Source organism: Leopardus geoffroyi, chromosome B2, assembly GCF_018350155.1.
Source record: "Leopardus geoffroyi isolate Oge1 chromosome B2, O.geoffroyi_Oge1_pat1.0, whole genome shotgun sequence".
NCBI classification, from domain to species: Eukaryota; Metazoa; Chordata; class Mammalia; order Carnivora; family Felidae; genus Leopardus; species Leopardus geoffroyi.
In genome coordinates, this window is record NC_059332.1 from 107458254 (window position 1) to 107473408 (window position 15155).

The 15155-nt window shown below is 37.9% G+C and overlaps 1 protein-coding gene across 11 annotated transcripts in view; it reads right to left on the reverse strand.

Annotated features, from left to right (window-relative positions):
• Nucleotides 1-15155, reverse strand: part of FAM184A (family with sequence similarity 184 member A) — a 122051-nt gene that overhangs the window by 39912 nt on the left and 66984 nt on the right. For all 11 annotated transcript variants that reach the window (XR_006717525.1, XM_045499421.1, XM_045499418.1 and 8 more), the window contains exons 7-9: nt 13239-13400; nt 10048-10169; nt 9226-9376 (exon numbers count right to left, since the gene is read on the reverse strand). Coding sequence is in view for 10 of the 11 variants with exons in the window: in XM_045499421.1 (XP_045355377.1) it covers nt 9226-9376; nt 10048-10169; nt 13239-13400 (435 nt within the window). In the remaining variant the exon portion in view is untranslated. The remainder of the gene's footprint in view (nt 1-9225; nt 9377-10047; nt 10170-13238; nt 13401-15155) is intronic.

A 15155-nucleotide genomic window follows, 5' to 3' on the forward strand; every position in this document is an offset into this window, starting at 1 on the left:
AATATTAAAATCCACTGAATTACAGGCTTTTGGAGGACAATGACTGTCTTATTCACAGTTTGTATCCAAAGTGCCTAAAGGTATGTGGCAAAATGTAAATGGATCAATGAATGCTTATTTCAAGACTGAATGATATGGAATTTTATTATTTAGTTTTTGCTACTCTCTACCTTACTTTTCCTTTCCCCCATAATAACATAAGCAGTAAAAAGAAAGCTTCAAAGTTAAAAAGAAAAAAGTTATTTAGAAAAAATACATACATCCAAATCATGCAGAAATCCTGTTGACAGAGGCCAAAAGATTCTAAGACTTCGAAACGTATCCTCTCACAGAAATGAACTAGTGAGTATACCAAATATACTATTTGTCCTCAAAATATTGATCAAAGACCGACAAGAGGAAACTATATTTGTTGAATGGCACCTAACTTGTCCCACTGTATTCTATTCTCCATTCTGCAGAATTTTGAAATTATAATACTTGAATATTTCATACTCCTGATTAAAATCTTCCAACAGCTCATCGCTCTTTAGATAAACTCCCAGCCTTGGGGATCACAAGACCCCAAGTGATCCAACCCTGCTTACCTCCCCAGCTTCTTGGCTCTCTACTCTCCAGAGCAAAGGTGTTTGGGGGCTGCCTGAGGGCCTTTGCACATATGCCCCCTTCTGCATAGGATGCTGTTCTTTTCCTCTTTCCCTGATTCCTGCCTCTCTTCCAGGTCTTAGGTTAAGGATCCTATAGGCAAAGAAACCTTCCCCAAGTTTCCAGACTATGTTAGGTTCCTATGGTACACATGTTGTGTACTACAGTTATAATGAGTTAATGTATCCAACTGTTATTTCTATTTTCCTTCCTTTCTAGATTATAAGCATTGGGAAGGCAGAGATTATTATGACTCCATTATGGGTCTAGCACACTACATGGTGTTATCAGCACTAAATTTTTGACAGATGTCAAAATGTCATCAAATGTCGACAGAATAAAATTCTCATTACTAAAACAAGAAACGTCATTTATCAAATTTTTGATTTCCTTGAAACAATAGGTACAATGATCTTACACTGCAATTCAAGTAAAATACGTTACAGCCTAATGAAATGTTCCAAAATTCAATATTTAATATATAATATGGTAATTTTTTAAAGCAAATTATGTAAAGTCCTTTTCTAATATTAATTTCATGTTTTACTAATATCTACAGAAAAGCAACCAACAAACTTAAGTTTTAAGAGTGAAAATCACAACTTTAATAATTATCCTAGGGGTGCCTGGGTGACTCGGTCGGTTAAGCATCCGACTTCGGCTCAGGTCATGATTTTGTGGTTCACAAGTTCGAGCCCCTCATCAGGCTCTGTGCTGTCAGCTCAGAGCCTGGAGCCTGCTTCAGATTCTGTGTCTCCCTCTCTCTCTGCCCCTCCCTTGCTCGTGCTCTTTCTCTCTCAAAAACAAAAACAAAACAAAAAAAAAATTAAAAAAAAAAATTCTCCTAAAGCAAAAAATTGAAGAAAAATTCATGAACAATTGTTCAGTATTTAAACTAAAGTAGTAATAACAGGCACACAATAAATGAAATTAAAGTAGAGACAAGCTAATGTTAGATAATTCTTAACACTTTCCTCAGAGATTATCTTAAATAACTGTATAATCATATACCCATTGAAATTTTTCAGATCCAAAATGCTTTTTTTTAGTACCTTGTCATATGAAATAGAAATATATTAAGTTGATTTGTTACTACAGTGCTATCTCAATGTTCGTAAGTATTTTTCAGATGTGTTCTGGGTCCTGCTACCTCTGAAAGAGGCACAAACTGCTCTGCATTTCATCAAAGGTCTTACTATAGTATTTTGCAGAACTTATATATATGCTTAGTACACATTAATCACTACCCAGTATTTTAAGCATCTCTTTTTAAAGCCAGGTGTAGGCATCATTGTTCCATCTCTTCAGTCTCTTCTCCTAAAGGTACCAATTTAAGAACTGGATAAACTTCTAAAAAGGGAGGTTTGGGTAGGGAAAAGAAAATGAAACATTTTTAGATTTGCGAATTAATTCAGAAAACAATTTAGTACTATTTATCTTGGAAAAAAAATCTCAAGATGAAGAACACTAACAACTTAAGTCTGATAAAAGAGGATATAATATAGTTAAAATAATGTCATTATTATTTTTTTTAAAGAAAGAGAGGGTGCAAGTGAGCAATAGGCAAACAGAGACAGAGACCCATGAGGGGCAGAGAGAGAGAGAGAGAAGCGAGGCTCACCAAAGCAAGGCTCGTGTTCACCCACGGTGGGGCTTGAGCTCACCCTGTGCGGGACTCGAACTCACAAACCATGCGATCATAACCTGAGCCAGTCAGATGCTTAACTGACTAAGCCACCCAGGGGCTCCAACATCATAAATTTTTTTGACTGAAGAGAAATGAAGAACAAGCTTCCATATTTACTAAGGAAAAGACTGCATATTAACTTTGAATCCAGGAACTAAAAGTATGGAAGATAATGGATGTTGGCTGGGTTTTGGTAGACTTTAATTCCATTGCACATTTTCTGAGAAAGCAAAATTGGGTCCTGCCTGCTATTCTCACTCTCTATTCTAGGTGGCTTTTCTCTATGTTTTATTACACTTCGGTCTTCTGCTTTTTCCTTTGACTTCCCTTTTCCTTACTCCAGTCATCTCTTCTCCCCAGGCTCAAGCTAGATCTCTGATGTTTTTCTAAATAGTTTCCTGCTCTCCTAATTTCTAGGGAGAGGGTTCAGAACCTTCAGGGTCAGCTTCATTGATGTCCTATCACTGCTCAGGGCTCTGTCAAGGTCTTTGAGCTAGCTGGGAAGAGATGATTATTCCAGCTCTCTTTCTAATCTCTACCTCAGAAACTACTTGTATCTGTTCTTCCATTAAAAGGCAGTATTGTTATTCTTTTAAAACAAACATAAGGGGTGCCTGGGTGGCTCAGTTGGTTAAGCGTCTGACTTAGGCTCAGGTCATGATCTCGTGGTTTGAGTTTGAGCCCACATTGGGCTCTGTGCTGACAACTCAGAGCCTAGAGCCTGCTTTGGATTCTGTGTCTTCCTCCCTCCCTCTCTCTCTCTCTCTCTCTCTGCCCCTCCCCTGCTAGCACTCTGTCTCTCCCTCTCTCAAAAAAATAAACATTAAAAAAATGTACAAAACATAAAAACTGATGCAAATATAATCTTTTTTTTAGTAGGCAGAAATGCAATTTTTAAAGAGAATTCCTTCCTAATGTAAAACTTAATTTAAGAGTTAGGAGATGGAGCTAGCAAAATGAGCACTGAGCCAAATTTACTTTGAGTTTTTGATCTAAATAGTCTAGACCATTGCTGTCTAACAGCATTATAACTGAGAGCCATGTGTGTAATTTTAAAAGTTTTCAGTAGCCAGAGGCACCTGGGTGGCTCAGTAAGTTAAGCATCTGACTTCAGCTCAGGTCATGATGATCTCACAGTTTGTGGGTTCAAGCCCTGGACTGGGCTCTGTGCTATCAGCAAGGAGCCTGCCTTGGATCCTCTATCCCTCTCTCTGTCCCTCCCTTGTTCTCATGCTCTCTCTCAAAACAAACAAATAAATGTTCAAAAATTAAATTTTCTTATTAAAAACAAAGTTTTCAGTAGCCATATTTTTAAAAAGGTTAGAATTATTTCAGGGTGCCTTGGTGGCTTAGTGTGTTAAGTGTCCAACTTCGACTCAGGTCATGATCTCATAGTTCATGGGTTCAAGCCTTGCATCAGGCTCTGTGCTGGCAGGTGGAGCCTGCTTGGGATTCTCTCTCTACCTCTCTCTACCCCCCACCCTCCAGCTAATGCTCTCTCTCTTTCAAATAAATAAACAAATTAATTAATTAATTAACAAATTAATTAATTAATAAATATCAGAACACAGTCTGCAACAGCCATAGGAAGCTGGCTTCTCAGTTGTTCTTGATCAACAGCACTTTTTTGAAATATTAAAAAAAAAATTTTTAATGTTTATTTTTGGGAGAGGGAGAGAGACAGAGTGTGAAGGGGAAAGGGGCAGAGAGAGAGAGGGAGAGACAGAATCCAAAGTAGGCTCCAGGCTCCATGCTGTCAGCATGTAGCCCGATGCGGGGCTCAAACTTAGGAACCACAAGATCATGACATGAGCCAAAGTCGGATGCTTAACCGACTGAGCCACCCAAGTGTCCCCAGCACTTACTTTAATGCTCTACTTCTCATTCACGTCACTGATCTTTCCAATTGAGTGTGAAGAATTCCAAAATTTCCTCTGATGGTAGAATCACTACATCTAAAACCAAACTGACCATCTCATCATCCCCCTTCTCCCCAGTTAAGGAGCTCATGACTTCCCTCTCTCAGATGATGCTTTTCCTTTTGATTATTCTGGCTTCAAATTCAGTCAACTTTAACATTTATTTCTCCTTTACCAAAGTATTCCATCAAATTACATGATTTTTTTCTTTATAGTTTCCCTTGTGTTCTCAATGAAATAAACTTAATTCAGGTCCTAAATGGGTAGAATTATTTGTACTTCATATGTTTGACAAACGCCTCTTCAGTAGCCATGTCTGTTTTTGTTCACTCCATCAAACAACTATCAAGTGCTTGCTATATGCCAGGGAGTTTAAGCATCTGGGTGTGCAACAGTCAATAGCACAGATAAAGGCCCAGCTCTCATGGAACTACATTCTAACAGTGTAAATAATATGATGCTATATAGTAATAAGTGTTTTGAAGAAACACAAAGCAGAATAGGAGGACACAGAGTGATGGAGGATGCTATTTTAGAGAAAGTGGCTAAGGAAGATCTTTTTGAAGAGTTAAGATTGAGCAGAGAATTGAACAAAGTGAAAGAAAGCCATAAAGATCTAGGGAAAATGGGTTCCATGTAGAGGCAGGTGCAAAGGCCCTGAGATGGATTAAGCTTGGTGTGTGTGTGTGTGTGTTCCAGGAATTCCAAGTCTTCCAGCAGGACTGCAGAAAAGGAAGGGAAGAGTGGCAGGAGATGATGTTGGTAGGGGACAAATCATAAGGCTACTACAGGCCACAGTAAAAGTGTGGATTATAATCTGATGGTGGAAAGTGTGAAGCAAGAGAGTAACATGATCCAACTTAACATTTTAAAAGCATCACTCTGGCTGGTTGGGAAACAATATGTAGGTGGACAAGAAAAGCAGCAGGAAGACCAAGTGCAGATTCCATTTGCAGTGTAGGAGAGAACTGCAAGTGGCCTGGACTAGATGGTAGGGGAGGGAATGCTGGGAAATGATCAGATCCTAGGTGTACTTTGAAGGGAGAGCAGCAGGAAATGCTGATGAATTGATTGGCGGCACAGCACGAGGAGTCAGAGATGGCTGAGCAGTGAATGGACAGCACAGTCTAGGAGGAGGAGTCTGGTTTCTGTTGAGGGGTGATGGTTGGGTGCATCATGTGTATTCAAGAATTCTGTTTCAGACACTGTAGATTATTGAGATGTCTCCATTTCATCCTCACTTCAAAATCACAACCACATTAAGCTTCCTAAAATGAAATTTTCAACATGGTACTCTCCTATCCATAAACCTTTGACAGAATCCCATAGCTTACTGAGTGAACTCTGAACTCCTATGCTTGGAAGTCAAAATTTTTCACAATGACCTATCTCCCCAGCTGTCCACACCTCATTTTTCTGTACTCCTTATATACTGTGCTTGGGAAATAATAGTATATTCAATAAAACATAGAATGAGTAAAAATATTTGTGTTCATCCTTTACCGTATTTGAAAGTCACACTAAAGCTGACGTCTTTAATGAAAATTTTCCCAATCACTTTGGCTATGTCACTCTTTCTCTACTCCATATTCCCACCAAGCAGTAAGCTGATAAGGATGTAGGCTCTCTGAAAAATAAAGCCCTGATATGTAGCACATGCTGATATTTGTGGTGTAAATACTCCCAGCCACCAACACATCCCAGAATATGGAGCTGGGAAGGCCTGTACACAATCACAACTATGTGAGCTGGTAGGAGCCAGACCCAGCATATCATTGCTCCTATAGTACAGACTCTCCAGACCACTTATAGTCACTCACTGCAGTGACTTTTACTGTAGGTATCTGTATACAAATCTTCCTCTATTAGACTGTAGATATGTGGAGGGTAAAAACTTTGTCATATACAATGGTGGCTATCACCAGCTAAATAACCTTGGGGCCTCGAAGTTCAAACTGGAGAGTCAGACCCAAACAACAAAGTTCCACAGTTCTATGTCTGAACAGTCCATGTCTCTCCCAAATTTCTCAGTCCACTGATCTGAATGAGAGAATTGGAATATAAAGTCATCAAGTTGGACCCCAAATAAAATCTGCCCTGAAAACAAGGTGAAATAAATATATCACGACATTTTAGGATCACAAATAGAAAAAATATGATCACAGATGACTCTATATAATTACTTTTCTTTACAGTTGAAGAGTAAATGTAGTTCTTTTATTTTAAAGGAATTTAAATGTACACACTGATTAGCCCAGGAAGCATACCTAGTTTTGGACTAAGGTGTAATCACTGGACAGAAAAAAGAACACCATGAAATATTAAAACTAAAAATATGAAATTAGAGCACAGAATAAAAATAATAGCTTTGAGAAATTTTGATAAAGTGAAAAACATCTGAAGAAAAGTGAAATTCTTAGGCTTTTCTTTACCCGTTTCTTGATAGATAAGTTAAATCAAATTTAACTCTCAAGAGACTAAGTTCACAGGAAAGAAATTATTTCTTCTTTGCTCTAAGCAAAATGAAATACAGCTAAACCAAGGCACAAAAATAGACTTATTTTCAGTTCACTCAGAAATAGTTAAAATATGTGAAAACACAGATCCTCTGATACTTTTCACAATATATGTTTCTGCCTAAGGTCTGGCTGTTCCAATTCTGTTCCCCACTCTTACTCTTTAAATGTCACAAACCCCAAGGTGGGTCTGTTTTCCCTAAATGCAAAAGGTCCTGGCAGTGCTAGGGATAAGGGGATGAGTGAGGCCCGCAGAGTGAAATGGCTGTAGGGCTCAGGGCCGGGGGTGGAAAGTATGAGGAACAGGGCTTGGTAGGATCAGGCAAGGGGAAAGCCGTAGAGCAGGTGTAGGGCACAGGCTCTAGGAATCCACCCAAAATAACCAACAGAACAAGATCCAAAGGGCCAAGAAGGAGGAAAAGGTTCTTTTGTCCATAACAAAGTTCCATTAAAAAGCCTGCTGGTCCTGGGGCGCCTGGATGGCTCAGTCGTTAAGCATTACAACTCTTGGTTTCAGCTTAGGTCATGACCTCACACTTCATGGGATTGAGCCCTGGGTCCAGCTCTGTGCTGATAGGGTGGAGCCTGCTTGGGATTCAGTCTCCCTGCCCTGCCCCTGCATTCTCTCTCTCAAAATAAATAAATAAACTTAAAAGAAAAAAAAACAACGTGCTGTTCTTGCTAGAAGTTTTTGTCCTCCCACATAGCTGGAAAAAGTGCAACTTTGATAGCATAATACCATTTTCACTTCAATGTAGAATCTTTTGTTCAATTGTTTTCTTAACTTTCTTCAGGCACAGAAGATCCTGAACTGCAACAGCCATTTGCCAGTTTTACCTAGGGTAATATGTATGCCCTTTGTATTTTAGAAGGGGGGAGAGGGGCAGACATTATAATTTTGGAAATGGACCGATGGCATAGAGCAGCACAGATCAGTTTCACCTTTGGAGGCAATTAATTCCTGGTTATATTGATATTTATGATTAATCTGCTTTGAAAATTGATCAAAAAAATTCTTTCTGTAAAGCTGGCAAAAATTGGAGCCATTATGAAATAAATTATTTTATGATACACAGAACTAAAACCACATGCAAAGCATTATTTCCTTTCAGGGATAAACAACGCAGACCAGATATCGGGGTGCGGGGAGGGGAGAAAAAAATGTCAGAGAAGCATGCATGAAATATGATAATTATAAGAGAGATTATAGGAATAATAAAATAATAATAGAAAACAGGTGGGAGAAGTGGTAAACCCAGTGCTAAACCCAGCCAAAAAATGTCTATTAGTCAATACTTTGTGATTGAAAAACAAGGCAGACTTTCAGTGGGGGGGTTATTTTTTATCATATATTTGAATTAATTGCATCTTTTTAAGTAGAGAACATCACAGAGGGGTAGTACCACTGTACCCAGAATCTGTCCTTCTAGGTCTCTAAATAGGAATGTAAAATAAGTGTACAGAAGGTAACCTAAGCAATGCTAACATGGTGCCCAACTTCTAGTGAGAGTTGTTTCCTTCTTATTTTTGTCTGAGTTTCAAAGGTTGCAAATTTATTCACAAAAACTCATAAATATTCATGTATACACTCCCTTTTTAAAGTAACATTACTAATTATTATGAGAGAACAGACACAAATTGGCAGGCCCCAAGAACTCTTGAAAGATACTATATGTATGTACCTATGTAATAAATTATCTTACAGAAAGACTTTCCTGTTTCTTGTGAAATTCATCATGATCACAAATAGAAAGATAATAGTAGATTTCTAGCACTAAATTATGGAGCTGCTTCTCGTCTAAGCTCTGCACTTGCTTATCAACTGGTGACTCATGCAGTCAGTCTTATTTAATAACTGGCTTTGCAGGAGAATGCTAAGAATTCATAGTTAGAAGTTGTATAAAATGAGTGAAAATGTGCACATTCGTTTAATTATAGTTAAAAATGGAAATAAGTGAGCCTGACATAAGAAGATAGATTTAGGAATATCACTACTTTTTGTTGATAACATTTTGAAGCGTAACAGGCAATATCCTTTTAGTGAGAAAGAAGGAAATTGCTCACTTCTGCTATGGTTTTAGGCAATCAGGATGCATTTAATAAATTTTACCTTCCAGGACCCAAATGATATCTGATGGCTTAAAAAAATTTTTTATACTCTCAAAATATGGGTAACCTTCCCATTTAAAAATCCCTGATGTGTTCAGTTCAAATATTAAACCAAAAACATGTAAATTCTTTTCAGAATTTAGGGCTCCCGATGTAACATTATTTAACACAACATTTCACAAGTTAACGAATATGTCTCCTTGATTTTATACATTAAAAAATTTTTAAATTTGCCCTATAGAAAAAAACCCAAAATACAATGAAATTAACAAACAATATTTTACAATATTTCCCTAGCTAGGGAATGTCAAGGAAAATGAACTTCCATAATGTAGAGACTATTGATTACCTGGTTTAAGAGATCTTCTACTTTCTTCTGCCATGAATCCCTGGCTGCATTTTTCTCTCTCTCTTTTAATTGCAAAAGTTGAGACATTGCTGACTTCTTATCCTCTTCATGTTGTAGTCTTAACTCTTCACGAAGTTTAGAACACTCTTGTCTAAAATAAAACAAATACTTTTACTTTTTAAAGAGAATTATTCCTCTCAATAGCTATAATACAGTTGTTCGCAGGTTTTCTACATATTTAATTAATCCTCCTCAAAAGTCAACTCAGAATAAGAGTTCCTAATGATTTTAGTCAGGCTTACAGGACTATACAGCAAGTTGGTAACTTACCCATGATCATTGATTTGTCAGTTAACAATGGCAGAACAGGTACTAGAATAAGATTTCTGACTTGAGGTTAGTACTTTACATTCAGGAAAATAAAATGAGAAAAAGTATTCAAGCAGAAAAAAAGAGTTCAATTTCTCTGCATCTAATCATGAAAAAAATTCATTAAAAATACTGTCCCTATGATTTTAACAATAAGACAATGTAAGCCATATAACAGAAAAACATCTTTGCACATCCGTATTTTTTTTTTTTTTGAGAGAGAAAGCGAGAGAGAGAGACAAAGCACAAGCAGGGGAGGGGTGGGGGGCAGACACAGAATCCGAAGCAGGCCCCAGGCTCCAAGCTGTCAGCACAGAGCCCGACGGAGGGCTCGAACTCATGAACTGTGAGATCATGACCTGAGATGAAGTTGGACGCGTAACTGACTGAGCTACCCCAGGCGCCTCTGCACATCTGTACTGATAAGATTACATCACAGAGTAAGAAATGTACCTAAGGTTTTCAGTCCATTTTACTTCCAAGTCATGGGCCATTCTGTCCACTCTGAGCTTCTCTTCCTCTTTCATGACAGCAAGCGTTTCTTCATGCTGTTGTCTTTCTTGTTCTAGCTCACCCTGAAAAATAAAAATTTTTCAATGAAAACAAGTGTTCAAAAGCAAGGTTATTGCTGGTTATTTCAAATAAGCAGCATGCTTGCATTATCACTTTTAAATTCTTACAGCACAATAACTGATAGTGCCATCTATAACAATTACTCAAGATTTTCTGACAGTATGTGGCACACATTTTATATTTTAAATGTCCTTGTGCAAACTATGTTTTATCAAGGCTTATAATTTTACAAATTATTTTAAATAGCTTAAAGTTAGCATAATTAATAATCTTTTTAAAAATGTTTATTTATCTACTTTGAGAGAAAGAGAGAGCTGGGGAGGGGCAGGGAGAGACAGAATCCCAAGCAGGCTCAGTGCTATGAGCACGAGCCCGATGCTGGGCTCATACTCACAAACCATGAGATTATGACCTGAGCCAAAATCAAGAGTCGATGCTTAACTGACTGAGCCACCTGGCACCCCAATAATCTTAACTAAACTTTCCATATCATGGGTATCTATTATCTTCATATATGTACACGTTACATACATACGTTCTTCAAATTCATTCATATTTATAATCAAAAGTCTGCTATTTATTCAAAGCTGAAGCATTACAACTATACTTCACTGACATGATTAAAATAACTATAAGACATTTTGGCTACTATTTTTATTATGTAACTTCAAAACAGTGATCCATGTGTTTAGTGTTATGGAAACATAATATGCTATATATGAAATCCCTGTAGATTAGCGTCAATCAAGTGGCTCTCCGGAGCCTAGGGCTAGACTGTTTGGACGACACTGGCAGCCATCAGTCCCCGCCAGCAGTGGAGCTGCTCTCTGCCTCCCACAGAAGAGGAACAGATGATGGTGCTTCCTTCTGTTCTAACAGTGACCCTTTCTGGATCACCCACTTACTAATGGCATGTGCTGTAACACTGCTGAGGGGCATGTCCAGATTAATGGGAGAGAAGCAAGTCAATGTTGAAACTGCCATTCTACACTGGTGACCCGGCTTATAGCAGTAAATTCCGAAAATTGGGTTTGGCCATCTTAGCCAACCGTCCTTTTCACTAAGTATTCTGCCTCTAGGAACTACTACTTTTTCCACCACAGGCAGCATTAAATGAGGAAGAAGTACTTAAGAAGTATTTCTTTTACTGACTGCAAAGTACTTTATCAGACATTAGTGGGGTAAGAAAAGAAGTAAAAAAAAAATACTTGCTTTTTTCCCCCAACTGTTTTCACATCCATCAGCTAATGGGATCCTCATAGCAACATGGGGAGGTTACAGGTGAGGAAACAGGCTCAGCAAGATTGAGTAATGGGAGAAACTATAAACTCCCAACTACAGATTTACAAATGTTAAACTAATATTATCATCACTGTCATCAGAATCTTACTCCTTATTTCCCAACTGTGGCCTAAAATGTCCTAAGTGCAGAGAGTCATGCCTTATCCGTGTCTCGATCCCTCACAGGTTATCAACCAACAACTGGACATATACTCAGGGATCAATATCCATTTTATGATGGGTCCATTTATGTAATACACAACCGAAACTCAGCAGGGAGGAGGGGAAAAAACTCACATCCAGAGAAAACACCTGCTGTTGAAGAGCTTACCTAAAGCTGAAGTAAACTGTGATGCAGTATCTGCATTTTCTCAATCAAAACTGTCCAGCAGAACAAAAAAAATGGACAGTTGCTAAGGTTTTGCTTACAACACTTAGTATATTCCACTACTTGATAGAAGAGCAATGTAAATATGAGCAAGAACCTTAGAGAAATGAAACGGATTCCAATACTAAGCTACAAAAATTAAATTTGAAATAATATTAATAAAAGGCAATGTTTCCTGAATGCTTGATATTTTACTAAGCACTGTGCTGTAAACGGTTTACCTCATTTAATTATTACAGTAGTGATGTGAAGTGTATTATTACCCCCTCCTGCAATATGCAGATGAGTAAATTGAGGCTTAGAATAAGTAACTTGCCCAAAGTGACACACTAAGAGATGGATCAAGAAACCACACCCAGCCAATCTGGCTTCAGAGCCCACACTCTAAATCACCTCTCTGAAGGAAAAGTAAGAACTCTCTGGAAACTATACATTTAGTTGTTATGGATTCTTTTCTCCACTTTCTGAGGGAATCTAAATATTTGCTCTGCTCCGTGAGAATGGAAGGGCGCAGAGCCTTTCAAAATTTGTAGGTGACAGAGCATTGTTTAGTTGCTACATATGAGAGTTTGAATGCTTACCAATAAAAGAATTGTGCATCCTGATTGTTATGAGTTGAATTGTGATCCTGAAGAGATATGTGGAAATCCAAACCCCTGTACCTCAGAATGTGACCTTATTTGGAAATAGTGTCAGTGAAGATGTAATTCCTTAAGAGGTCATAGAGTGAGCCCCTAGTACTATGTGATGGGTAGCCTCATAATAAGAAGATGTGGGGCAAAAAGGGGGGAAGCCTGGGTGGCTCAGTTGGTTGAGCATCTGACTCTTGATTTTGGCTCAGGTCATGATCCCAGAATTGTGAGATTGAGCCCTGAGTAAGGCTCCATGCTGAGTGTAGAGCCTGCTTAAGATTCTCTCTCTCTCTCTCTCTCTCTCTCTCTCTCTCTCTCTCTCTCTCTCTCCCTTCCTCCCTCCCTCCCTCCCTCCACCCCTTCCCCTGCTTGCGCTCTCTCTCTAAAAAGTAAAAAAAAAAAAAAAAAAAAAAAGAATATGTAAGGACACACAGGAAGAATGCCACTGAACACCAAGGAGGAAACTGAAATGTGACACAAGCCAAGGAAGGCCTGGGGGCTACCAGGAGCTGGCAAAGGTGAGGAAAGACCTGCTTTCTAGGTTGAAAAGGAAGAATAGTCTTGAGAACACCTTGATTTTGGACTTTCAGCCTCCAGACGGTGAGAGGATAAATTCCTGTTGTTTTAAGCCACTTAGTTATAGTACTTTGCTAGGAAAGCCCTACAAAACTAATATACTATATATAATGTCTATTTACAAGAAACTTTAAGCAGAGTAATTAAATTATATTTTTACTTTGCTAATGTTTATAGCAGGACTATAAAATTACCTCAACATTCAATAGAGCATCCTTGGTCTCCTTCAGCCTGCCTTTAGTCAAATCGAGCTCATTTTGAAGTCTTTCCTGGGAGTCCTGAAGACTAGCAATGAGTCCTTCTGCAGAGCCAAGACCTTGTTCACTTTTCCTTACCAGATCTTGGAGGCGGCCAATCTGCAAGTAAATACAGTACTTTTAATATACCTCACTGTTATCGACTAGCAAAAGTCACGTTTGTTTTCTTAAAGTCTTTTCTTTAGTGGTAGTGTAACTGAATGGGTCTTTTTTGATGAATTTGGAAGAAGCACTTAAATAATCATGATAGACTTCATCTGTTGTTTTTTTTGTGAAGACCTCCATATTTATGACTTCCCTTTTTTGTGACAACCATGGAAATAGGTGGATAATTCAAAGCCCTGTTTTAACAAAGAGAATTCCCAGTTCTATCAAAGGAACTGAACCAAGATGATTACATCAAAGACAGAGGGGGGGAAAAAGTATTTTTTTTAGATAAAAAAGTACTTTTAAAATTGCTCTTCAAAATTCGATCACTTATACTTCATTTGAACCCAGTTCTCCTACCATTTATAAAGTGACTGATTTAGGTCAATAGTGATAAGCTGGTAAATGTGTGTTAGAATAAATTGTGATTTCTTTGTTTCCATACAATATCTGAAATTGTTAAGAGTTGATTTATGTATACTCTTGAAATTAGGAGTTAATAAGACTATTTGTTGATTAGGAAGATCTATATCCTCGAGTTATGAGAACTAAAATCAATAAATGAAATACTTTAAATTATCTAGGAAACCACTATGAAGTAAAAATCTCATTTTTATAAAATGGCCAAGCTGATCAAAACTCGACAGAAATGAAAACTGCTAATTTAAAAATAACACCTGAATATTTCTCATTGTAAATACAGACACCATAAAGAAAATTATAAACATTTTCCTTCAACCTCCTCTCAATTCAGCACCCCTTTTCCTGTCCCCTTTCTACGCAGATGTTTATATACTGGACAATTCTGGTGATGGATACCAACTTCATAAAATGAGCTGGGAAGCTTCTATTTTTTTCTGTACTCTGAAATATTTTCACAGTTAAGATTTATTTGAAATTTTAAGTTTGTTTATTTGAGGTGGGAGAGGGTCAGAAAGGGAGGGAAAAAGACAGTGCCAAGCAGGCTCCACGCTGCAGTGTGAGCCCAATTAGGGGCTTGATCCCATGAAACATGAGATCACGACCTGAGCCAAAATCAAGACTCAGACCCTTGGGGCACCTGGGTGGTTCAGTCAGTTAAGCTTCTGACTTTGGCTCAAGTCATGATCTCGTGGTTCATGGATCTGAGCCCTGCATCAGGCTCTGTGCTGAGAGTTTAGAGCCTGGAGACTGCTTCAGATTCTGTGTTTTCCTCTCTCTATGCCCCTCCCCCACTTGCACTCTGTCTCTCAAAAATGAATAAATGTAAACAAAAAAAATTTAAAAGAAAAATAAAGACTTGGATCCTTAACCAAATGAGCCAGCCACCCAGGAGCCCCTCTGTTTCTTAAAATTTTTAATGAAATTCATCCATTAAAATCCTCTGGGCCTGGTGCCTCTCTAGATACATGTTGGGAGTCTTTATTTCGTGGTTATAATTAGTTCGGTCAAGTTAATCAACTACTCTGAGTCATTTCAGAAATTTAATATTTTATACAAAGTCATCTTTTTTCCTAATTTAAAGAATAGAATATGATATTCATTCCATGTTTTAACATTTTCTCTGTCACTGAATTTATGCTCCCTTTCTCTAATTAATCTAGCTTATTTGTATCTTTACTTTTTGTGTTGATCCGGCTTGCCAAAAAAATTTTGTTTCACAATCCAGATAATTTTCAAATGAATAAGAGTTACATGCACAAATGGAATACATGAAAAAACTGATAG